At 53.9% G+C, this 22,530-nt stretch overlaps 12 protein-coding genes across 12 annotated transcripts; 5 read left to right on the top strand and 7 right to left on the bottom strand.

Annotated features, from left to right (window-relative positions):
• Window positions 1–1,477: 1,477 nt before the first annotated feature.
• On the bottom strand, window positions 1,478–3,892 carry KRP23_9057 (uncharacterized protein; the record flags this gene model as incomplete). Its single annotated transcript, XM_067894572.1, has 7 exons — window positions 1,478–1,525; window positions 2,497–2,595; window positions 2,651–2,911; window positions 2,973–3,086; window positions 3,155–3,253; window positions 3,335–3,581; window positions 3,648–3,892. The coding sequence occupies 7 exons, from the start codon at window positions 3,890–3,892 to the stop codon at window positions 1,478–1,480; spliced, it is 1,113 nt and encodes a 370-aa protein (XP_067743996.1).
• Window positions 3,893–4,199: 307 nt separating this feature from the next.
• KRP23_9056 (Polyubiquitin) lies at window positions 4,200–5,117 on the bottom strand (the record flags this gene model as incomplete). Its single annotated transcript, XM_067894571.1, has 1 exon — window positions 4,200–5,117. One exon carries the CDS (start codon window positions 5,115–5,117, stop codon window positions 4,200–4,202), a length of 918 nt encoding a protein of 305 aa, XP_067743995.1.
• Window positions 5,118–5,738: 621 nt separating this feature from the next.
• KRP23_9055 (Vacuolar protein sorting-associated protein 53 A) lies at window positions 5,739–8,378 on the top strand (the record flags this gene model as incomplete). The annotated part of the gene is made up of 2 exons (XM_067894569.1): window positions 5,739–5,837; window positions 5,904–8,378. 2 exons carry the CDS (start codon window positions 5,739–5,741, stop codon window positions 8,376–8,378), a joined length of 2,574 nt encoding a protein of 857 aa, XP_067743994.1.
• A 230-nt stretch (window positions 8,379–8,608) lies between these two features.
• On the bottom strand, window positions 8,609–9,382 carry KRP23_9054 (uncharacterized protein; the record flags this gene model as incomplete). Its single annotated transcript, XM_067894568.1, has 1 exon — window positions 8,609–9,382. One exon carries the CDS (start codon window positions 9,380–9,382, stop codon window positions 8,609–8,611), a length of 774 nt encoding a protein of 257 aa, XP_067743993.1.
• A 77-nt stretch (window positions 9,383–9,459) lies between these two features.
• Window positions 9,460–12,108, bottom strand: KRP23_9053 (uncharacterized protein; the record flags this gene model as incomplete). Its single annotated transcript, XM_067894567.1, has 1 exon — window positions 9,460–12,108. One exon carries the CDS (start codon window positions 12,106–12,108, stop codon window positions 9,460–9,462), a length of 2,649 nt encoding a protein of 882 aa, XP_067743992.1.
• A 121-nt stretch (window positions 12,109–12,229) lies between these two features.
• KRP23_9052 (Regulator of microtubule dynamics protein 1) lies at window positions 12,230–14,889 on the top strand (the record flags this gene model as incomplete). Its single annotated transcript, XM_067894566.1, has 12 exons — window positions 12,230–12,478; window positions 12,559–12,706; window positions 12,798–12,917; window positions 12,981–13,180; window positions 13,249–13,409; window positions 13,481–13,538; window positions 13,605–13,785; window positions 13,858–13,907; window positions 13,986–14,116; window positions 14,192–14,429; window positions 14,491–14,635; window positions 14,711–14,889. The coding sequence occupies 12 exons, from the start codon at window positions 12,230–12,232 to the stop codon at window positions 14,887–14,889; spliced, it is 1,860 nt and encodes a 619-aa protein (XP_067743991.1).
• Window positions 14,890–14,953: 64 nt separating this feature from the next.
• On the bottom strand, window positions 14,954–15,736 carry KRP23_9051 (uncharacterized protein; the record flags this gene model as incomplete). The annotated part of the gene is made up of 3 exons (XM_067894565.1): window positions 14,954–15,038; window positions 15,115–15,227; window positions 15,302–15,736. The coding sequence occupies 3 exons, from the start codon at window positions 15,734–15,736 to the stop codon at window positions 14,954–14,956; spliced, it is 633 nt and encodes a 210-aa protein (XP_067743990.1).
• Window positions 15,737–15,818: 82 nt separating this feature from the next.
• On the bottom strand, window positions 15,819–16,331 carry KRP23_9050 (uncharacterized protein; the record flags this gene model as incomplete). The annotated part of the gene is made up of 1 exon (XM_067894564.1): window positions 15,819–16,331. One exon carries the CDS (start codon window positions 16,329–16,331, stop codon window positions 15,819–15,821), a length of 513 nt encoding a protein of 170 aa, XP_067743989.1.
• Window positions 16,332–16,765: 434 nt separating this feature from the next.
• KRP23_9049 (uncharacterized protein) lies at window positions 16,766–17,275 on the top strand (the record flags this gene model as incomplete). The annotated part of the gene is made up of 1 exon (XM_067894563.1): window positions 16,766–17,275. The coding sequence occupies one exon, from the start codon at window positions 16,766–16,768 to the stop codon at window positions 17,273–17,275; it is 510 nt and encodes a 169-aa protein (XP_067743988.1).
• A 236-nt stretch (window positions 17,276–17,511) lies between these two features.
• On the bottom strand, window positions 17,512–19,482 carry KRP23_9048 (uncharacterized protein; the record flags this gene model as incomplete). Its single annotated transcript, XM_067894562.1, has 2 exons — window positions 17,512–19,197; window positions 19,264–19,482. 2 exons carry the CDS (start codon window positions 19,480–19,482, stop codon window positions 17,512–17,514), a joined length of 1,905 nt encoding a protein of 634 aa, XP_067743987.1.
• A 272-nt stretch (window positions 19,483–19,754) lies between these two features.
• On the top strand, window positions 19,755–21,179 carry KRP23_9047 (putative protein S-acyltransferase 17; the record flags this gene model as incomplete). Its single annotated transcript, XM_067894561.1, has 7 exons — window positions 19,755–19,874; window positions 19,979–20,073; window positions 20,136–20,218; window positions 20,281–20,362; window positions 20,444–20,502; window positions 20,577–20,641; window positions 20,715–21,179. 7 exons carry the CDS (start codon window positions 19,755–19,757, stop codon window positions 21,177–21,179), a joined length of 969 nt encoding a protein of 322 aa, XP_067743986.1.
• Window positions 21,180–21,343: 164 nt separating this feature from the next.
• Window positions 21,344–22,425, top strand: KRP23_9046 (uncharacterized protein; the record flags this gene model as incomplete). The annotated part of the gene is made up of 2 exons (XM_067894560.1): window positions 21,344–21,819; window positions 21,879–22,425. 2 exons carry the CDS (start codon window positions 21,344–21,346, stop codon window positions 22,423–22,425), a joined length of 1,023 nt encoding a protein of 340 aa, XP_067743985.1.
• Between the last annotated feature and the right edge of the window lie 105 nt (window positions 22,426–22,530).

Raw genomic sequence — 22,530 nt, 5'->3', positions numbered from 1 at the left:
GCACATCCAGCGTCTGTATCACTCGAATCTACATCATTCTGCTCGTCTGCAAAGCTTTCTGTGCTCTGCTTGTCGGCTTGAATCACAGTATCCAAGGCATTATGGGAGCTATCGCTTATCGGCGGCTTCCTCGGTGCCTGGCGTACTGTTGTTCCGCTCAAGCGAGTGGGGGCAGCACTCACAGGACGAGGATGACTCGGAGACGATAGAGTTATCCTGTTTGGCGTTTTTGGGACCGAAAATGCCGCTAGAACTGTCGATGATGCAGCCATTGGTGCTGGATAGATAGATTTGTCTGGTCGAGCGGGGGCGGTGGCTGGTTTTGGCGATTTTAGCTTTTCGCGTCGTATAGAGGCTATCGACTCTCTCCGCACTAATCTTTTCATCTCTTCAAGAGCTTGGGCCAGCATCATTTTTTGCGTTGGTGACGAAGAAGTATGCTTGCCGACACTGTCGCTAAATTCTCGATCATACGTTCGCTTTCGTTGTTCGAGAGCCAGATTATTTTGAAGCAGCTCTACTCGCGACTTCAGGAACCCAACTTCTTGCTCCAGCTTCCGGTTTTCGTGAGAGATAACCTTGTTCTCTTGCTGCAGCCTGGTAATGTGAAAATTGTTGCTCGCTTCCGCCTCTGCGAACACTAGTAACTTTTGTTGAAGAGATTCCCAATCAAGACGTTGCCGATTCGAGAGTTCTTGATGGTGACTCAATTCCTGATACAACTGACTTCGCTCCTCCTCCAGCTCCATCAGATTCGTGTTCTTCATACCAGTGCGAAGAGACTGCATCGCTTCTTCGTAAGAGCTTAGCAGCTGAGACTGCTGGGAAATCTTTTGCCTCAATTTTTGCGCCAAAGCATGAAACTGGCGATCGCGCTCTGCAATTTCTCTTTGAGCAACAGCTCTGCTACCACCACCAACAGCCTTGCCGTGTAGCAAGGATTCAATTTTCTTGTCCTTCATCCCTATAATTTCTTCAAGTCGACGCACGCGCGCAATTGCCTTCACTCGCTTCTGCTGTTCTTGAAGGCATGCTGCCTTTAACTCGGTCTCGGCGTCGAGCAACCTGTAGTACTCATCATGCATTTCTGCTTCCTGGAAAACTTTTGACTTGCTATTGACTGATGCTGCGCTGTATGAGGCTGCCCCTTGCTCGAGCGGAAGCGAGGAACGCCCAACATCGTTATACACCGCGCGTATTCGCGCGTGAACCAACTTCTCACTTCGTCTTTTTCGCCTTATTCCTCCACCACTCGAGCAAGATTGAGAACCATTCATTGTGAGGTCGCTCGGCGGGTTTCTAGGAGTGGAGCGCATTCGTGGGCGGGCACTAACCGGCCGGACAGGTCGTGTTGGAACTGGATTGACCGCATTGGCCATGCGCGCACTGCAAGGTCGAACAGCTACCTTGCTAGAATCAGGTAAAACATGGATACTGTGAGGAGAGGCACGTGTACAACCAAATAACTTTGCATGCTTTACCTTTTCAAGTGCTCTAAGTACTCTTCGTATCCTTCAAGGTCGATCTACGAGAAGTCAAACAAAACATGTAAGCGACAGTTTGGCCAATGTGTACGCAACAAATACTGTCATACTCCGTCTTCTTCGCTGCCATCGTCTGAAACTCCATCTGTATTGAGTTGCCCTTCATATTCATCGTCCTTAATTTCAAGGTGTGGGAAAGACTGCCGTGCCTCCACATCGGCTTGCTGTCGATTCATGCTACGACTCGAAACACAAGTGATCTCGGTCATACAGGCACCAGCGCAGGCAACAGACTCGAAACACAAGTGATCCCCACGAGATAAAAGCAACTATGAAACGCCGTCCATTTTTGGCTACCAGAGTCCTACAGCCTACGAGATCTAGCAGAAGATAACGGAGAGCGAGTCGATGAAGCTGGTCGAATCCAAGCGCCCCCGCCCACTCTTGCCGTTGAGGTAGCCACCGTACTGCGCAAATACTGCATCTCCACTTCGTACTTGGCATTCAAGCGAGAGCTCGATCGCTTCTTCGTTGGCGACGGAGCTGAAGACGGCCGAAACGATGACGTTGCTGATCGAGTCGTAGACTGGCGTCCAACTGGCGAAGAAAATTCATGTTGCCGCATCATCTCGGCACTGCGCAGTGCGGAAGTAGAGCTAAGTCGAGACCACCCATTCACACCTGGACTGGAATTTGGCGGCATCTGAGAACAACTGGACCGGACTACGGATACTCGAGCATGAGATGGGGTCGAACACTCGGTGTTTGGCCTTTCGACTTCGACGACGGGATCTTGGACCAGGGCATCTAACGAGAACTTCGAAGATGAGTGCTCTGGTGACGATGGTACAGCTTCTGGGCTAGTGATCTCGATGGAGGGGGGAGTTGGAATACTATTAAGCAGGCCAGCTTTTTGGCTGTGGGGAATCAATCGAACTTGATCCCCCAGCTTTCGATTCTGTTTGTGGCTCGAACCAAAGACAGTCAAGGCCTCGATATTCATTGCGGACACGCCTCGTAAAAATATAAGACGGAGGTCTTCTTCCAGTTTCTGACGGCATTTCTGCGATTCCGCTACTTGACACTTTGCTTCATCGATATCCTGTTGAAGCTGCAATAATGTGTTAGAGTGACTATGACATGAAGCATTACACGACAAACGATACCTGCTGGATTTTGAGCTGGTACTCCTGGGCAACCCCAACGATATGATGCTCGTACCGATCCCGCTGGTCTTGGAGCTGCCTTTGAAGTAGAAATCCCTGTACACTCTCTTTCCAGAGGCGAAAACTCGCAAGTTGCTGCCGCTTGCAAGATTGGATGAGAACACGATGAAGAACACCCCGCTTTTTCACCATTTGCTGAGCTGCAGTATGCCAACCACGAAAGCACGCAGCTAATGAACGTCCCCCACCCCAGCGAATTTGCTACACAAAAAATATGAGATCACTAATCCGGATGATAAAAGCGTCTCGAAGAAATCCTTACGTTGTCGTGCGACCGTTTAACTGCGAACCCAGAGAAGCGATCTAACAACAAGTCGCGCTCTTCTTGCTGTGCCTCTGCTCGGGCAAGTTTCTCTTTCAACGCCTTCACTTCACTCTGTGAGCAGCAAACAAGTAAGTCATTCTACGACTTCAGGACCTAGCACGTCAAAGGGAAGGACTCACCTGAAGAATCGCAACGTCGTTCGTATGAGCTGCAGATAGCTTCATACGTTCGATAGCCTCGCTCCGTGCTCGTTTTGCCCTGAGCTCCATAAAGCCTCCCTGTTAGGCACACACATAATACGAGAGTGAGTTTTCAGATCTTCTGTAAGAATGGAGCGGAGGCGTAGGCATAGATCTGACCATAACCGATCGGCGAGCGGCTTCTAGCGATGCAGCCATTTGAGCATCAAGTGCTGCGAGTTCGGTGTCGTCAACCTCGAGCTTGCTTTCTGGCAGTCGCGTTTGTTCTCGCGGTCGATAGCGACTTGTTATCAGAGGAGATACTGCCATGGATGTTGAAGGCAATTCTCGGCTGACTCTCTTGTTGACCGTCTCGGGCTGCTGTTGCATTCGCTTATCGGGGCTGCCGTAACCCGATACGTTTGTGCTGCAGCAGAAAGTAGTAAACTGTAAGTAGAGTCGCCTACCCCGTAAAGGTGTTCGAGAAGCTCACCTTCGGTGCTTAATAGGCGAGTCGTGGTGATTTGAACTCACGTCACCTCCGAGGAGGGCGTTTTCACGGGCCTCCTCAGTATTTTCTTCCTGCTCTTCGATCGACTCCAGCTCCTTGCCACTTTCATCATAGAGAGATCGTGGGAGAAGGGCAGGCGTCTCCGGCACGGGCTCGAACTCAAGCTTCGACATTTGGCGGCGCATCTGCCGCCACTCTTTGTCGCTCAGCTCCGACTCCGCCTTCATACTCCCAGAAAGGAACAACAACAAGTAGTACCTCTTGGTCTATGACTTCGGTGTCAAAACCGCCAACGCAAAACTAAAAATACAGAGAAACGGATCATACCAGTGAAAACAATCACAGCGCAAACAGGACCAACCCCCTATTTGCGTTATGCCTCGGTTGGGTTACACAACCAGCAATTACTAGATGAACTTCACCATATATTCATTCTCAATAGCTCAGCATGCTATCTATTTCCGCGACTCTTTTGCAACTGCAGAGCTTGCCTCACGCAAGCAGGCGTCTTATAAAAAGACGAATCAGTCCTGATTAGTTACCGCCACGCAGACGCAGCACCAGGTGCAGCGTAGACTCCTTCTGGATGTTGTAGTCGCTCAGCGTGCGGCCGTCTTCAAGCTGCTTGCCAGCGAAAATCAGGCGCTGCTGGTCAGGCGGGATGCCTTCCTTGTCCTGAATTTTCTGCTTCACGTTGTCGATCGAGTCCGACGGCTCCACGTCCAAGGTGATCGTCTTGCCCGTCAAAGTCTTCACAAAGATCTGCATGCCGCCACGCAGACGCAGCACCAGGTGCAGCGTAGACTCCTTCTGGATGTTGTAGTCGCTCAGCGTGCGGCCGTCTTCAAGCTGCTTGCCAGCGAAAATCAGGCGCTGCTGGTCAGGCGGGATGCCTTCCTTGTCCTGAATTTTCTGCTTCACGTTGTCGATCGAGTCCGACGGCTCCACGTCCAAGGTGATCGTCTTGCCCGTCAAAGTCTTCACAAAGATCTGCATGCCGCCACGCAGACGCAGCACCAGGTGCAGCGTAGACTCCTTCTGGATGTTGTAGTCGCTCAGCGTGCGGCCGTCTTCAAGCTGCTTGCCAGCGAAAATCAGGCGCTGCTGGTCAGGCGGGATGCCTTCCTTGTCCTGAATTTTCTGCTTCACGTTGTCGATCGAGTCCGACGGCTCCACGTCCAAGGTGATCGTCTTGCCCGTCAAAGTCTTCACAAAGATCTGCATGCCGCCACGCAGACGCAGCACCAGGTGCAGCGTAGACTCCTTCTGGATGTTGTAGTCGCTCAGCGTGCGGCCGTCTTCAAGCTGCTTGCCAGCGAAAATCAGGCGCTGCTGGTCAGGCGGGATGCCTTCCTTGTCCTGAATTTTCTGCTTCACGTTGTCGATCGAGTCTGACGGCTCCACGTCCAAGGTGATCGTCTTGCCCGTCAAAGTCTTCACGAAGATCTGCATCTTGATTCGCGGTGGGAGGCTGTCTTGGAGGCGCTTGAGTGTTTCGGTTCCAAATCGAGAATGAAGCGTATTGGGATTCGAGCCCGCACTCGGATCTCTGGGTTGTATTTCGTCTTCGAAGGTCAGCTACATCAAAGGGAAATACAAACATACATATGCGGATAAGCGTGAAGGATCCTGTCGGTTTCGATTTCTGACCCTTGTTCTCAGGCTCACTTGAACATACAAACATCAAGGTAACTCGACCCTCGGGGGGTACCTCCCTCCGAACCCATGGGGGTCGAGGATGAATCTGAGAAATGGCGATTATCAGGTGGCACCTTCCCTGCACACACCCCAAGCTGCGGAATTCAAAAGAAACGCACGCCGATCTTTTTCAGCGTATCGGATACGTTGGCATGTATTATATTGCATGGCGTTGCTTGCTTCACGGGTCTCCCAGCGCTTGCTAGGACAGTATGCCCTCAAGAGCGCGCTGCGCTGCTTCCACACGTGGCTTGCGTTAAAGTTGCATTTTGTTCCGTTGGGCTATGAAAATTACCTTGGATTATGAAAAATACAATACTTTACGTATGTTATATGATGGGATGTGAAAACTTCCACTTTCGATCCGTCGGCAAGATGGAGCGGATACTGCGCGGCGGATCGTCCTCCGAGCCCAGACACAGCGAGGGCAACGCGCTGAAGCTGCCACAGAACGTAGAGGACACGCTCGCCAAGGTAATAGACCCTTGAACGCGCTCGTTTTGCGGGCCAAGTCTGAACACAGTTCGTTGCTGCGAGCAGGTTTTGCCGTCGGAGGACGTGCTAGACCGACCGGAATTCGATGCGCGCGAGTTCATCAACCGGAACTTCCCAGACGAGCAGAGTCTGGGAGACATCGGAGACTTTGTGAGTCGTCTCCGAGTACGCATGAAGGAGCTGGATGATTCGCTGTCGCAGGCGTCGCAGGACCAGAGCCTGGCGGCCCACCAGGCGCTTGTAGACCTGAAGGAGGCCAAAATGGCAACCCAGCAGCTCTTCCACAAGATCCACGATATTCGAGGTAAGGCGGAGCAGTCGGAGGTCATGGTTCAAGAAATCTGCCGCGACATCAAGCAGCTTGACTACGCAAAGCGCCACTTGCAGACCACACTCACGGCCCTGAAGCGATTGCACATGCTAGTCAACGCGGTAGACCAGCTTGAGTTCATGTCCTCACAGCGCAACTACCGCGAGGCTGCCTCGCTGCTCGAGGCAGTAAACCAGCTGTTCACGCACTTTGACCGCTATAGCAACGTCAGCAAGATCGTCGAGCTACACAAAACTGTGCGCACGCTGCAGGAAGAACTTGGAGGACAGATTTTTGCCGACTTCCGATCGATTGGCCCGATGGAATCACTGGAGGACAACTTCCCATCAGAAGAGGAACGGAAGGCAGTTTTTGCCAACCTCTCGGCGGCGTGTGCAGTTGTGGATGCGTTGGGCAAAGTAACACGCGAGAAGCTCATTCATTTGTTCTGTGACGAACAGTTGATGCCTTATGAAAGGCTTTATGGCGAGGGGGGCGAGTGCGCGGGCTTGCATCAAGCCGAGACGAGATACACGTGGTTTTATAACCTGCTGAATGGTATTGATGATCGCTTGAACGCGGTGTTTCCGAAGCACTGGCGAATGGCCCGGCGAATGTGCATTCAATTTTGTGAGTGCACGCGAACGCATCTACTTGCACAGATTGGGGCGCATACCCCGGATGAAATGGATGTTACTCTATTGCTGAAGTCTTTGCAGCGAACGCTTATGTTCGAACGTGACGCGGCCCAGCGGTTTGAAGGTGTAGCAGAAGGTGAAGAGCAGGAGGACATGGAGTTGGATGAGAATGGTGAGGTCATAGACCCTCATTCGGCGGAAGGCATCAAACGAAAACACCGACGCAAAAAGCGGGAGGCTGAGCGTAAGGCGTTGGAGGAAGAGATGGAGAGAAACGGCGAGCTGGCCGGCGACAACAGCCAGAGTCTGCCAACAATTCGTGGTCTGATTTCTCGCTCGTTCGACCCCTTTATGACAGCGTACGTGGCTTTGGAGCGCAAGAACATGGAGCAGATGATAAACGAAGTTATGAGTGCTGAGCTTGTGGATCGAAACGGACAGCTCCCTGTGTTTTCGAGCTCGGTGAACATGTTTGCCTATATCCGCAACTCCATTAAGCGTTGCACGGCACTGACGAACGGCCAAACGTTCTTCGACCTCCAGAGCGAATTCAAGCATTGCTTCCGGCTCTATTCACAGCGACTGCATGAAAAGCTTCCTGCTGCTTCGACTGCGTCAGCTGGCGGCCTTGATTCATCCAGCAGTAGTGCCAGTAGCAAGGTAAAGCTTGGTGAGAAGCAGGAGGAGGAGCTCTGTTTCGTGATTAACACGGCAGAGTATTGTGCGGAAACGCTGCCATCTCTGGAGGAGGTGATTCGCTCCAAGATTGACAAGGCGTTCAGTGAGGCAATTGAGCTGTCACAAGAAATCGATACATTCCACGACGTCGGTGCCGCAGCAATGAAGTGCATAGTTTCTGGTTTGGAGACTTCACTCGACGACGAACTGTCCGCGCTCCACAAAGTGAACTGGCAGACGTGGGAGGCGGTGGGCGACGAAAGCTTGTACGTGACGCAGATGGGTGAGAAGCTGCGGGTGTTCGTGCCGGTATTGCGCCAAATGCTCTCGGGGCTGTATTTCACGAACTTTTGCGATAAGTTTGCAGCCTCCTTTGTGCCCAAGATCCTGCAGGCCGTGATGAAGTGCCGGAAGGTGAATCAGGTAGCGACCCAGCAGCTTCTTCTCGATGTATATGCGCTCAAGACGCTCTTTCTCCAGCTGCCTGTGCTGAGCAACGACGCGTTCCCGTCCTCATCTTTACCGACGAGTACGGCGACGATCCCTTCTCGCTACACTAAGTTCGTCGCGAACGAGATGGGAAAGGTGGAGAGCGTCCTCAAGCTCATCGGCACTCCGAATGAGATGTTGGTCGAGAGCTTCAAGATCATGCTGCCCGAAGGGACCGCGGATGACTTTCAGAGCGTCATGAGCATGAAAGGCCTCAAGAAGAGCGAGCAGGCGGGTTACCTGGAGACGCTGGGCATGCAGCGCAAGCCCGCGGGCAAGATTGCCGAAATGGAGGGCAAGATGAGCGACATGACCGAGAACTGGAAGAAGAACATGCAGAACCTGGCTAAAGTGCCGTTCGCGTTCACGGGCGGCATGAACGCCAACACGCACCACCAGGGCTAATAGCTACATGTAGTGCAAGAACGTAAAGGCGTCGCCAATGTACGATTCATGTTGCTGCTGTCCCGCCACGTCAAAGCTTGTTGCAGTGTTGATAGAGACTGTCCGAATCGACATTGTGTAGCGATCACACTCGTTGGGTCTTCCTTCGCCAGGAAATCGCCCTCGTGTTCAAGGAAATGTCAAAATGGTTGATACAGTGAGGTGTTCGAGCTAGCTTGACGAGCAGATACCTAGTAGAATTTTACTTTTCGTCGCCTGTACGCTTGCCATGCGGTGTAGTGTACAGTGGCTCCAGTTGTGTCGGTGATAACTGTCGTGGTGGTCCCTCCACTCGTGCCTGCCGTGGAGCTCGTGGAGTCGTCTGTCATGGGGCAGTCGTTGTAGTCCGAGGACTTGAGCGTCGCCTTTGATGTGATGCCTTCGTTGGACGTGATCTTCACCTCCACATTCTCCAAGTCAATGGCTTCGGACGGAGAAACCTGATAGAACGAGGTTACCCCGATGACTTCGCCTTCCACGCCGTTGATTTCCATGGCCTTGATGCCATCGCGCGAGTTTGGCACCTGAAGCGCAAACCACTGCGCGTTGCTGCCCTCTTTCCAGCAGAACTTCTCCTGCTCGTCGGGGCAGGGCGTGAAGTACCACGAGATTTCGGAAATGCGCGGGTCGCCGCCCACGACCGTGTACCATAACGCCGTGTTCAGGTCCAAGTTGCCGTATCCACACTCGTAGCACAGGTCCGCCACGAAGGCTGTGACGGTGCCGCTCTCGCCTGTGATGGACAAGCAGCGACTGCAGCTCGACGACTCGTAGTACTGGTCGTAGTTCATCGCGACGAAGAGCGACGAGTCGAGGCCGTACGGTGCCATCCGCGCGCTGCAGCTCCCACCGAGCGGTGTCCCGAGGCCGTATGTGGTGGCCTTGCCGGTGAAGACCTCCTTGCCGAGCACAGGGCATAGCCACAGCTGCGCCAAGGCCAGCGGAAGGAGCCGAGAGGGTCCCATGAGCACGACCGTAGCAGTTGCAAAATGGCAAGGAACACATTACACACGTCCTGAACATCTGGTATGCACACCTTCAATTACACTAACATGAAGCCGTGGTCGGATGCGGTGGCGCTGCTGCTACTGCTACTGGCGCCGTTGCTACTACTGGGGGTTGGACATCCCGTCTTGGCCATCGCCAACGAGACGGCCGAGAGATTGGCGATGTCCTGCGCTATTATGGTGCTCTGCATGCTGAGAGGCATCGCCATGGCCGCGGCCGGAAGAGGCATGCTGGCCAAGCTGGAGCTCAAAGACGCCGCAGCCGCAGCCGAAGAGTGTGCAGGAGAGAGACCCACGTCCGGGGTTGCCGGTGTACTGCCTAGCATGCTCCCATCCGCAGTGGACGAGGCAACGGACTGCAGACAGTGGACGTCCACCAGTTCGACCTTCATCTTCTGCTTGGCATGCAAAATGCCTTCGAGCGCAAAGTCGATCATCGTCTGCCGGTAGTCGGGTTTCTCCCAATTCAACCAGGTCAGATCTGACGCTAGAGTGCCGGCAGACATGTCAGGAACCACCGAGGCCAGCCCACCGACAAACTCTTGTAGCGTTCGGAAGCGACCGTTAAAGCAGGACCAGGCGAAGGAAACATCCGTGTCGCGATCATGCTTCTTCAGAACGCCTCCAAGGATCGGCTCGCATTTCACGGCCAGCACGAACTCCTCATATTCACTCTCAATAGACTTAATCTCATCGTCCGAAAAGGTCTCGCCCAAACGCGGCTCCTGCTCGCTGAGAACCTTGAGAAAAGCTTCTTGCCCCATTTCGCACACTTCGATGGGCATCACAACAGGCGGGTTCACAAGTACACCGACGTCGCCAGCGCAATAGTGTCGTCCCTCTTGAGCGATCGTGGCTACACCAGCAATGAGATCCACTGCAAATTTCGCCACAGATTTAGCGATATGCAGCCGCTCAACCCCACGAAGTGTGTCGAACATCTCGATAGCCAGCGGACCGCCCTCATTCTGGATGAACTGCTGAGCGTTTTGGTACGTCAATTGGAACGACCCCGCGGCACAAGCGTTCTCTGGATCTCGTGCTTCCCAGAGGTCACGCCGAGCACCTACAACGTCCGCCATAATCAGCGCTAACTTGCACAGCTCCTGCACTTGCTCACTCACGAGGTTTGGTCCGGTTTCCATGTTCAGCAACTTCTTCATAAAATATGCGATCTCAGCCATGACACGGTGGGCGACTGCTACGCAAACCCACCAAGAAGCGGACGGCACAGACGTCGGGAACGCAGTCTGTAGTCGCTGTATGATTGTGAGGCGGTGCTCCATCAACCATTTCAGGGCTACCATCAGCTTTTCAGCAAAGCCACGGGTAGTGGAGAATGCAGCCGTGACGTCAGGGATAACTTCGACTGTAAATGGAGATAATGATCTCTCTTGACTGGAGCTCTGCTGGTCCTGGCACAGCGTAGCAAGCACTGTCACCAGCTCATCATAAAAAGACTTCTGGCAAAACGCGGCGACACAGTTCTTCACTACCAGCTCCAGCTGGTGCACCCCACACCAAATAAGGTAGAAAGCGCGCTTGTTTACAAGAGTTGTGAGGCGTGCTGACAGTCCTTGTTGACTGCCTGTCATGCCATTGTTGTGCCCTGTATTGATGCCTCCATTCGTGGTAGTGCCAAGCAGTTTACTGCGCCAATGCGGATCCATAATATCAAAGAACTTCTCGAGACGCTCCATAATTGAAGGTGCCGGGTGTTGGTCGAACGTGGGCAATGTGAGCAGATGAAAGTCCTGCAACGAGCCATTCTGCCACAAACGCACGCGGAAATCAAGGTACGACGTGCCTTGATGGACGGCGGCATCCGTGGCTATTGCGTACGCCCACGAAGAGCGCATCATAAGCGCAATCTTCTGCAGGTTACTGGCGATGACCGCGCGGACATAACCCGCCACTCTGTGCTCAGAGCAACCTCCGTAGTAGGCCATTTTAGTTTCTTCTTTCGTGCACTGCACCATACGCGACGCTAAACGGAAGGATGCGCCACAGGCCACGAATTTTATGGCCAGGTCGTACAAGCGTTGGTTCTTGATGACGATGTCGTAGTTGTCACCTTCCTTGCGACGGAAGATGTCCAGAGCCTGTTCTCGAGAGAGACCGCCCTCGTCGCTGGCGTTGAAGAACATGTCGCCCACGAGCTCTTCCACCACGCGCTTCTCGATTTCCGAGGCGGGCAGACGCACGGGGCCCACGCGCTGCACGACTGGCAGTGCCGAGCTAATCACAGCTCCCATATTGCTGGGGCTGCCTGTTTGGGCATTAATAAGCTGCTGCTGCGCCTGCGCCAACGAGTTAATGGTGGCCTCCTCGATGTGAGCCGCGAAGAACTTTTCCTTCTCGGGGGTGGACGACTGCTCGTACTCGCCCCATTTCTGTTTGTGGTTGATCTCCAGATGCGACAGGTAGTGGTCGGCACGGAACGGCTGCCGGAAGTACTTGATGTTGGCCGTGGCACGTCGCTTACGCGTGGCGTCGGCCGCCGATTCCTTGCCGAAGGCCACGCAGAACTTGCACATGACAGACTCCACGACGCTCGACTTGGCGTTCCGACTGCACACCGACAAGCCGTACTTGATCGTGTGTTTCTCGTTGAACTTGACGCCGCGGTCCTTGTGCTTCTTGGGCCTGTCACCGCCGCGCTCCGATCCGCGCGAGGTGCCCATGCTTCGGCGGCTGATTTTGGACTACACAAATGTCTCGCTATTGGGTTTAACAAATGAATAAAATAATGTTTTAACGCTTAAACAACGTTGGTTTCTCGCTTGAAGTGGCATCTTTTCAAGGATGTCGCCCACCAACTATCGTGGTTGGCTCTGGTCGCTGGCGGCAGTGGCAGGGACAGCGACGGCGGCAGTGGTCGTGTACAAGTACGCGACACGAGGAGTGCGCGACCACGGAAAGAGCGACATGCCTGTGGCCGCCGAGACGGAAGAAAGCGAGGACGTGGACTCCGAGTGGCTGTCGGAGGACGAAGTGGAGGCGGCGGGTGACGAGCAGCAGCAGGTGGTGGCTGTGGCCAGGGGAAGGAATATGGTAGGTATCAGCTTAGTGCAGGATTCTGGTGGATAACGGTCTGCTTACTGCCTTGTGTGGTGGTGCTGCTACTACTGTAGCTGCTGGCCATGTTCGGCCTCTTGCTGATGGTGCTGGTGACCGTCGTGTCGCTCTTCATTACGTGGAGCAGCGAGGACGAAGAGACTTCCTTCGTGGAGCAGCCCATGTTCCAGCCGCTGATGTGGATCGCCGTTGGCATCTTCACAGGTGGGTTAACTTTGTGAACAGCGCACCGTATGAGCGAGACAAATGAAGTGCTAACACGTTTTGTTGGTTGGTTCATGGATGGTGCCTATAGCTGCTAGCATGGAACTCTTGACACGCTCATCGAGAATGAACTCGGAAGTGCCAGTTCTCGAGGACAAGGCGGTGTTTCCGAACAATGCGAGCGACTTCGAGCTCATTCGACAGCACAATGGTTAACATCGTGCCATTTTACTCTGCAACTACTTGAAAGACTAATACGGATTTGGTGAAACAGGAAAAGAAACACCGATGGCGCCGAAAACCAGTGGCCAGAGCGCCACAACGGAAAATGACGACGAAGAGAAGGGCGACGTGCCTGGAGACGTCGAGTCTGTTATCAAACGCGCAGACGAACTGTTTGAGCAGGGGCAGCATGGCCGCACACGAGAGTATTTAAAAGGAGAGCTGCCGAAGTACCCTCCAAGCGGCGAAATGGTGCGTATGGCTTGTGAAATGCACCATTTTTAAGGACGGTTCTAATCCTGACTGCGCTGCTGTTTTAGCTGTGGCGCTTGGCTCGCGCCTGCAATTATCTTGTGGAGGAGAAGAGTAGCCCGGACGAGAAGAAGGCATTGGCCTTTGAGGGCTTAGCTGACGCAGAGAAGGCATATGCCCTGGATTCGGATTCGGCAGCGTCCAACAAGTGGATGGCCATCATGACCAGGTAAGGTTATATAAGAAGTTGCTGCTCCTCGTGGCAGAATTCTGACCGCAAAAATGACATGCCTGCTTCAGCACGGTGGGGAACTTCCGCGATTTGAAGGAGAAGATCGCAGGGGCCTACGTCATTCGGGCAAGACTTGGGTATTTTGCAGCTCACCAGTGCCTGCTTTTTTTGCTGACGTGTTCTTCTTCGCAGGATCACATTCAGCGAGCAATCGAGTTGGACCCGACTGATGCCACATCTCACAACATCCTTGGGCAGTGGTGCTTAGCTTTCGCCGATATGACTTGGATTGAGAAGCGCGCTGCTGCTGCACTTTTCGGCACGCCTCCCTCTGCAACATATGAGGAAGCCGCGCAGCACTTCCAGGCAGCAGGTAAACCTCCTACGAGTTTGTTGATAAGCGTGCAAATTCAGGGTTCTCAAATGTGCTCGTGGATTTGCTCAGAGAACATCAGCCCCGGATTCTGGAAGAAGAACGTGTTCCTCCTTGCGCAGGTCCTGAAAGTCGGCGAGGCTTGCTTTGGTCAGCTTCAACACTTCTCTAATCATTTATTTTATTGCGCTCATTCGTAGACTTTCATGAAAATGAAGCGCACTAAGGAGGCCGTCAACTGGGTGCTGAAAGCCAAGGCCGTGCCGGTGAAAACGAAGGAGGATGAGGAGGTTGCACAGGAAATCGCTTCGCTGATGAAGCAGCTGAAGCTGTAGGGTGGACCATGCTATTCTCTTGAATAGGTATTACCAATTACCTATCCAATAGCATAAAACGCGTGTCATAGTCAGAACGAAGTGTTCAGCGAAGTTGGCAATATTGGCAAGCCACAATCCAAAGCAGAGCACAAGCAGAAGAACACAGGAGCCATGGCCGTCGATTTGGGATCCAACAGCGCAGCGACAACGAAGCTGCGTGCGGTGGCAAAGAAGCCTACCGCAGGAAGTGCTGTGGCCGAACCGCTGGTGAAGCCGTCTCCGCCCAGTCCTTCCATTGTGTCCATTGTGGCTGGCGACGCGTCGCTGGTGCGTACTGCGCTACACCACTGCGTGAACTGAATATTGGCTCTCACTTTGAACCCTGCAGTTGATGGCGGCGTCTGGTATCTGCACGGTGGTGCTTTCGGGGACCGTGTCGATGGCAACGGTGGCGTTGGACGCCAACCTGACGTCTGTGACCGAGCTGCGACTGTTCTCGCCCTCCATGGTCACAGGTTTCGTCTTGTTCACAGGTGCGCTGCATCGTTTACTTGCATTGATGCGTAGCTTTTACAGCGACACTGACGAATATGGCCGTTTTGCTGCAGTGGGTGCGCTGAACGGTATGCTGCGGTACTCGAACCGGAAGGCTAATGCTGCCCCCGGAGAGATTGTGCTCCCGCCTGGGCACCCTCCTATTTCAGCAGAGAAGTTGGCAGAGATGGTCGATCTAGACGAGAATGGGAACCCCAAGAAGCGCATTAGCCGTTGCCCACTCGGCTTTTAAGAAGTAGCTTTGTACTTAGCCGACAACGTTTTGTATGTGAATGCTATAGAAGCAATGAACCCTGTCACGTCCTACGACTTGTGCGGCGAGCTCGGCGTGCCTCGCGCTTCTTTTCTTGGAGCGAGAGCTTGAGCGCCGCTATCAGGTCTCTGCGTCAGGAGGCCAAAAACATTCCACACTGTCAGTTATTTCTCTCACAGCATAGGAAACCCAAGCCATACGCACGGGTCATCTTCATCGTACACCTCATTTTGCCCGTCAAACTCGTTCGCTGCTCGACCAGCCTGTTGTGGGCCGGGAACGTCATCAAGTCCTGGCTGGCGATGGCGAATCTCATTCTACAGCACAGTGCAGCGCAGGCATAATTTAAATGAGCAATTACTACAACTCTGACATCACTTCTGCCCCGTACCTCAAATTGCTCCGCCGATAGTGAGCCCAACATCCTTTGGGCTCCGCGATTGAAAACCGAGTACGCGCTTATGCTGTCCGAGCGTATGTCGCCTCCGACCAGTAGGTGATAGCCCAAGACACTGAAGCCCGACAGAATGACGTACGCCACCGCAAATTCCGCCTCGTTGTGGTGTATGTAGACGAGTCCTCCGATCCAAATGGTCGTCAGCAATGAATAAAAGACGAGCGAGCGCCAGTGCGGCCTTAGGGCGAGCGCCACATGCTGCAGCGTCTCCTTCGACAGCAATTGCTCCAGCTTGCGTCGAATCTCGGCGCGCGTCTCACGGTTCACTCGAAGGACCGGAGGAATGAAGGGCACCAGCCAGTCCAGGGACCCTTGGTCGGCAGCCCGCACGCGCGCAGCGTTCGGAAACGGAGCTCCTCGCAGTTCCATCGTACATATAGCAAGAAAGCAAAACAAAAACACAAAAAAGGCTCAGTGGATGTAGCCACTTTCGAATGTAGCCATTATCCAACTAAGCCGATGCCTGCGTCCTCAAGATCTGCATGCAAGTGTTGGTAAACTGCTCGATGGGAATGGCACTCGACAGGTCTTCTTCGTGTGTAGTAAACCACGCGATGAGGTCGCGGTAGTGACTGGGAAACAGCTTGTGCATCTGACATCGGGTCTCATCGAGCCGCAGTTGCGAGGTCAGGAACCCGCGAGCAAGATGCACGCCCTGGGCCTCGAGCTTGTCCTTGTGCTGGGTGCGCTGTAGCGCAACCAGGCGCTTGTAGAGCTGCAGTACCAGCTGCTTCTTGGTTTTTTCACGGCGCAAGTCGAATCGATGCAAGGCAGCCTTCTTCTCCAGCGCATCCAGCTGCTCGTCCTTTTGAAGCGTGTGAATGAGGAACTCAAATGGATCGAGCGGCTGGGTCTCTAACAACCGTGTCAGTAGGATATGCAACATCTCATTCACCTGATGACCCTCGGCGTATGAGCGCATGGCGTCCAACACTTCGGTCGCCGGGGGCCCGTCGCCGGGCATTCTCGAAAGCGGCATCTGCGTTTGCTAAAGTGTACGGGTTGTAGCGCTTCGGCTGAAGAGACACAGCGGCCATAACGGCACAAACGGTTTTCATGAAAACTTGTAATGGAGCTAGAATTTCGCTATCGCACGCCATGACTGCATTCAAGTGGTGGCCACCTTCATGACAGCCGACACACGAATAGAGCCTGAGGCATCCGGCCGAGCGCTGCTCAGTCAACTTCAATTGCTGTTCCTATTTTAACGTTCCCAGCCCTGCTGGCGTCCTCGCACCACATGGCCTTGTCCTCATCCGTTTGAATCTCCCGCTCTTGCCCGACTCTGCCATAGGGCTCTCCTGCGGCAAAGCGTGCCCACTTTCTTATTGGAGCGGTCGAGGCAGCAGTATATCGGACCGAGCTCAGACTTTACCTTTTTGAAGCTTCAACAGAACAATGAGCTACGGCGGCAATGTGGAAGGCTACCTGCTAAAGATCGACGGCGAAAAAACTCGTATCGTCTACTGCATTCTCGACGAGGGAATGCTGCAGTACTTTTCGCGCATGGGTGGCGAGTTATTGGGGGCTATCGCACTGTCAGGGTCCAAGGTTGATGTCTTCTTGCTGCCCTCGAACGAGTTCGGCCAGATGCGGAACCAATTTCGCGTCGACGCGCAGCCGCGAACTCCATCCGTTCGCCGCCGTGGCGCCCCGCAGCCAGTGGAGGCGGACACGTTGGTGTCGATCACATTTGCCGGATCAACTCGTGAAGTCACAGACCAGTGGGCCGTCTCCATCCTCAACTGGAATCGCTACAGCTGGGAAGACGGCCAAATGGTATGCAGCACCAAACACGAGTTTCACACACTCCAGAAGCTAATCAAACTGAGTGACTCGAAGCCCGACAAGACGACCACAGACCCCGTTGTCCCCGTTGGGGTGAGCCCTGCCGTTCTTCCGCTGTAAGGGCAGCTTACCATAGATAGAGGCGCTCTTGTGTGCATGTACCGATAGTGTTTGTTTCAATAGATTGTGCGAATATTTGTCTACATCAACTTCTCACAATCAAGTGCTTCTACAGTAGTAGTATACTTCGGTGTATGGATGGATTCAAGGCAGCTACGCTCCTAGGAAGGCCACAAATACGTTTAGGCTCGGATTAACTATTCGATACACAACTATTCTATCGCAGCAGGACGACTTCACGGCACAGACGTAGCTTGTGGCATGGCAGTTTGAGACACCAACGGAACGAGGGCTTCTCCAGCTGTAGACAACGGCGGCGACGACTTCTGCGGTTCATTGCTGTTTCCAGCTGCTGCCGCTTCTTCCGCTGCCATTTCGGCAAGTCGCGCCTTCGTGATAAACCGACCGTCTTCTCCGCGTTTGCGGTTCTTCGCAATGCTGTGTCGCACTGGGTAAGACGGTTTGTTGGACCAGTTACGGGTTTCGCGCTTCTTCAGCCACTTGGCAATCTTCTCCTTCTTTTCCTCCTTCGAGCAGGGTGGAGGGTACGACGGCATGGGCGGAGCGGTTGTCCACTTTCCTCCTGGCCCAGCGCGAAGTTGGGCTTTACCGAATCCATAGCCGGCAGCATAGAAATTGTAGCCCATATCAGGCTGCATGCTGCCATAGCCGTACCGGTTCATAGCATATTGAGGCTGCTGCTGGTACGGGTTGTAAACGCCGTTGGCACCTGACATGTACGGGCTCGTGGCGTACTGAGTCTGGTCTCCAGCGTAGATAACATTTGCAGGGTATGACCCTTGGTTCATGGCGTACCCTTGCTGCATCCCGTAGCCGTTCATGCCCATTGGCGTGGAGGCCGCAGGAGACACTGCTGGTGGATTCATACCCATCATGTTGTGGACGGGAGAAGACTCGTACCCTCGCTTCATGTAAGTAGCGCGGTCTCGCAGTGGTAGATTGATCTGCGGTGTGCCGTACATGTTGGTCGGAGATGCTTGCGGCTGGTGGTACGGCTGCTGCATCAATGTCGTGGGATGGTAGCCTGCTGACACCGGCATCGAAGTTGGATACCTGTTACTACTGGACATGTTGCCGCCGGTAGGGGTTACTAGACTCGTGGAAGCCGAGTAATGGTTCATAGCCATAGGGGAGCTCTGCGGGTAGCTTGACGTATTCATGGGCGTCGGCTGGTTGGCTGTTTGGTACGCGTACGTGTTGCCTGACGGGGTCATCGATGCAGACGTCGCATTGAACTGGTTCATATTCTGCACTGGCACCGGCATTGGCTCCGACTTGGCCATCGGTGACGTCGAGTTGAAGTTGAGTGTGATGTCGTTTACAAAGCTCTCGGACAACCAGTCGCCGGTATTGCGCTTAGAAGAAGGGTTCTGGATCTCCTTGAGCAGGAGGTCCTTCACAGCTTGGAAATCGCCCGTGTTGTTGTACTTGTCCAGTGCTTCTTGGAGCTGCGGCGAGTCGCTGTTCAGGAGCAAATCCTTGAGGTGGCCACGGTCATCGTTAGAGATAAGACCCTTGTCACCCAGCGACTTGATCGCCGCCATCTTGCCCGAGATACTGCGGTAGCGCTTGTTTCCCTTCTTGCCGTTGGACAGCAAACCTCCCGACGGAGCGCCGCCTCTCGGGGGCCCTCCCATGGCACCAGACGGTGCGGCGTTGTTAGGTTGCGTTGCAGTCTGGCCATTGCCAAAGGGAGAAATGCTGGGCTGGGCCGTGGCACTATTAGCACTCGGTGTGGACAACGTCATTGGCCTAGCAGAAGATCCGCCAGTGACAGCGACGGCAGTAGAAGTAGAAGCAGCAGTCTGGCGCTCACTGGGCGGTTGGTAGTCCTCGCCCTGCAGACAAATCACGAAGCGGTCGTTCTCGCGGACGCCGAAGCGCAGCGCGCGGGCGTTGAGCTGTTGAGAGCGCAAGAGCGAGTGTTAGATCTCCACCAAAAGAGCCAAGAGCGGCTCGAGACGCACCTCGCCAGTGATGCCCCCGGCCTCGGCAGGCAACAGGAAGAGGCGCGCCTTGGGGGTCGTCACGCCGTCCTCGTACTCGCTCTGCTTGCCCACGGCCGCCACCATGGCCGTGATGACGTCCTTCCATTTGAGCGGCGCCGGATTCAGCTCCAGCACCTCGTCATCGGTCTCGTTCTGTGTGGTACCGTCGTACAGCCGCACAAACACGCGCGTGCTCATGGCTACTGGGCGGGTATCGTGGGGGAAGAGGCGGCGACTAACTACGTCGATGCAAGAGCGGAAATGAGGCCTCGTGTTCTGTGCAAGGTGGATAATTTTGGTGCGAGAGGTCCGAGCACACAGCGAATGCCTCGACAGAGGTGCCATCTTTTCAACACACACGCGGGAAATATTAGATCATAGCAGGTTTTGATGATGACAGAATTTGTGTCTGGCGACAAATTCTCCAGACTGGCTCGCTTTCTAAAAGCCAGCGTTGGATTGGATTGGCGATGGAAGCGCGGCGTGAGCCCAGTCAAGTCGGGACAAGTCAAGTGAAAGTGGCGCGAGCCTCTGGCCACCTCGCGGGGCTGCTGGGCTACGCGCTGTACCAGCCCAACCCGCTGCAACAGGTGATTCGGAAGCGGACACGCGCCAGCTTTTGGCGAGTCGCAACGCGACGACAAAAAGTATCTTCCTTGTAAATGGCTACACACCTGACGTGCAACATGCGCAGATCTTCTACTTGCTGCTCGTTGTCGGCGGCTACAGCGCCTTCCTCTTCTCGGGGCTGCCGCATCTGCCTAATGACTTGCTCAGCGAGATCCACGTGTGCGTGACACCGTCCGCACCCGCTGGGCCGGTCGACTGACCCTATGAACTTCTGACTCTAGATACCTGAGCCTCGTCGCGGTGCTGGGCGCGCTGCACAGCTTCATTGTGGCGTCCATGTCCTCGCCGGGGGTCTTGCTTCCCCGTACGTGTCGGTTTGGAGACTTTTCGTCCACTGGTCAGTTGGTTGACGACTTCCTATGACAGAGACGCTTGTATACTTTGACAACTACGACTTCGACAACGTGCTCTACCGCAAGCGCGAATGCCTGACCTGCAAGACATCCAAGTCAGTTGCCTGATTCGCAGTATCCCAATACTGACAGTCTCCGACATGTTTGTGTTGCTAACGCGGTGCTCGCCACTCCAGGCTCGCGCGTTCCAAGCACTGCTCCATTTGCAACAAGTGCGTCCCGCGCTTCGACCACCGTGCGTCGCACTATTCACTCTTGTTTTTTTTTATCTCGACTGAAAGCTAACTTATTGGTGATGGCCACCGTCAGATTGTGGGTGGTTGAATACATGCATTGGCGAGCGCAACCACAGTGTCTTCCTCCGCTTCCTACTGGTACGATTTGGCAAGTTTCTCCAAAGATTGACAACTGATGATAAAACATGTTGTTACCACCTCATTGTCATAGATGAACGTGCTGTTGTGCAGCTACGGCTCGTACGTGCTGTTTGCAATCCTTGCGGACGAATACAGGCAGCTCCTCGGCGAGCAGTTCTTGAACGAGAGCACCCACACTGTGGTTCAAGGCGAGCCTATGGTTGTCGTACGATACTTAGTTCACGCTGAAGCTGCCGTGACAGTTCTGTTCGTGCTCTGTGTTGGAATGGGCTTTGCGCTCGTGTGTTTTTCGGGATTTCACCTGTATCTAGTGTCAAGCAACCTCACAACGAACGAATTCTTCAAGCGCAAGGAGCTTCGGCGGTCAAGTACCGGTACGGAAAATAGCACAGCAAAGCTGTATCTGCGAGCACACATGTATACCCTCGGTTCGCTAGTATCAAATTGGCAAGAGGTGTGGAGCCCTCGATACAAGGCCAAGATTGCCGCGATGATGAAGCGCTCAAGGCAGCAAAAAGGAGTAAAAACTGCATAGTGGGTAGCTAGCTGTACCTTTGCGTGCAGCAACAGTGAGCTGTTGAATATTTTTAGATTTCTTGCATTCCTTCTCGAATAATGCACGAATGCCGTTCATAGAATAGTTTGGAGGTGCGCGAGCTACGCATTACCGGCGCAAGCACCAAGGCAATATCTTCCGAGATGGAGACGCCGACATTCCTCACCCCTGACGACTTATACGAACAGGCACGCCGCTTTGATGTGGATCTGTGCCGCGAACCGTACTTGGTTCCGCTAATGAAGCTGGCCGCCACAATACCGAATCCCCCGAAAAGACAGCACGAGGACGACGGAAGTGGTAGCGAGCGCTATTTCCTCGATCAAGTCAAGGTGCTTCGTCATCACCACCAGCAACAAGCGTCAAACCATCAATGGGGAAGCGAAGCGTCTGCGTGGATGGCATTTGAAGAAATCGTATCTCCAGAAGCGGCGAAGCCGACGAGCACGTACTATTACAACTTCGTGACCAAGGCCCAACAAAATATTCATCCTTTGGTGCCCTTACTTGGAAATAATGAGGGGACTGGGGCCGGTGACACCGACCCTATGACACGGGCTGCTGACCCTCAAGAATTTGATCATGCTGCCACGCTGCACAAGTTGACCTCGATGAAGAAGTACGTCGGTATATATATATATTGTTGCGATTACTGACTATGCGCGCTCATGTTTGCAGCATTACTGAGCTGGAGATCTTGTGCTTTCACTGCTGGTGGAGAGAAACATCTTTGCTGGGGGAGACCCGACGCCGCCTGCGTCTTTACTTTTCCATCCCGACACGTCATTTTCAAGTTGTGTTGGAGGATTCTCCCAATGTGTTCACCATTTCCCACATTACGCACGCAGTGACCGGGGTGCCTCTGTCTGTCTGGGACTTGCACGAAGGTGCACGCCTCACTGTGCTCGGACGTCCTACAACCCTGCGGCAGGCCAGCCTACTCACTCGTCAGTGGCTAGATGTCCATGAACGTCGACTGCGCCCAGTCATGGAGCAATTGCAGAAAGAACTGGCCAAGTACGAGCTTCGCTCTCACGGACGCTCCGCAGCAGCTCCAGCAACCGGGCGAATTCTTTGCGCTGACCCGCACCGCTCTCGATGTGGAGTTTCACTGCGTCAACTGCTGGATGAAATTGCTATGCTGCAAGTCAAGCTAGCAACCTACCGTCCAGACCTTGCTCGCCGACTGTGCGAGCAGCTGGCAGATCTTGATGTCACCCAGTAGAGCAAAACGGGAGCACTCGTGCCCTAATGCTCGCCATCCCAATATATCTGAAGTGATCATGCTTTGAGCTGTTTCTGGAGTGATTTCCATTCTTGAAACCTGTTG

This window comes from Phytophthora ramorum (genome assembly GCF_020800215.1).
Source record: "Phytophthora ramorum isolate Pr-102 chromosome Unknown Phyram_PR-102_s0007, whole genome shotgun sequence".
NCBI lineage: Eukaryota > Oomycota > Peronosporomycetes > Peronosporales > Peronosporaceae > Phytophthora > Phytophthora ramorum.
The sequence above is the reverse complement of the archived record's forward strand: the minus strand, read 5'-3'. Positions and strand labels throughout refer to the sequence as shown.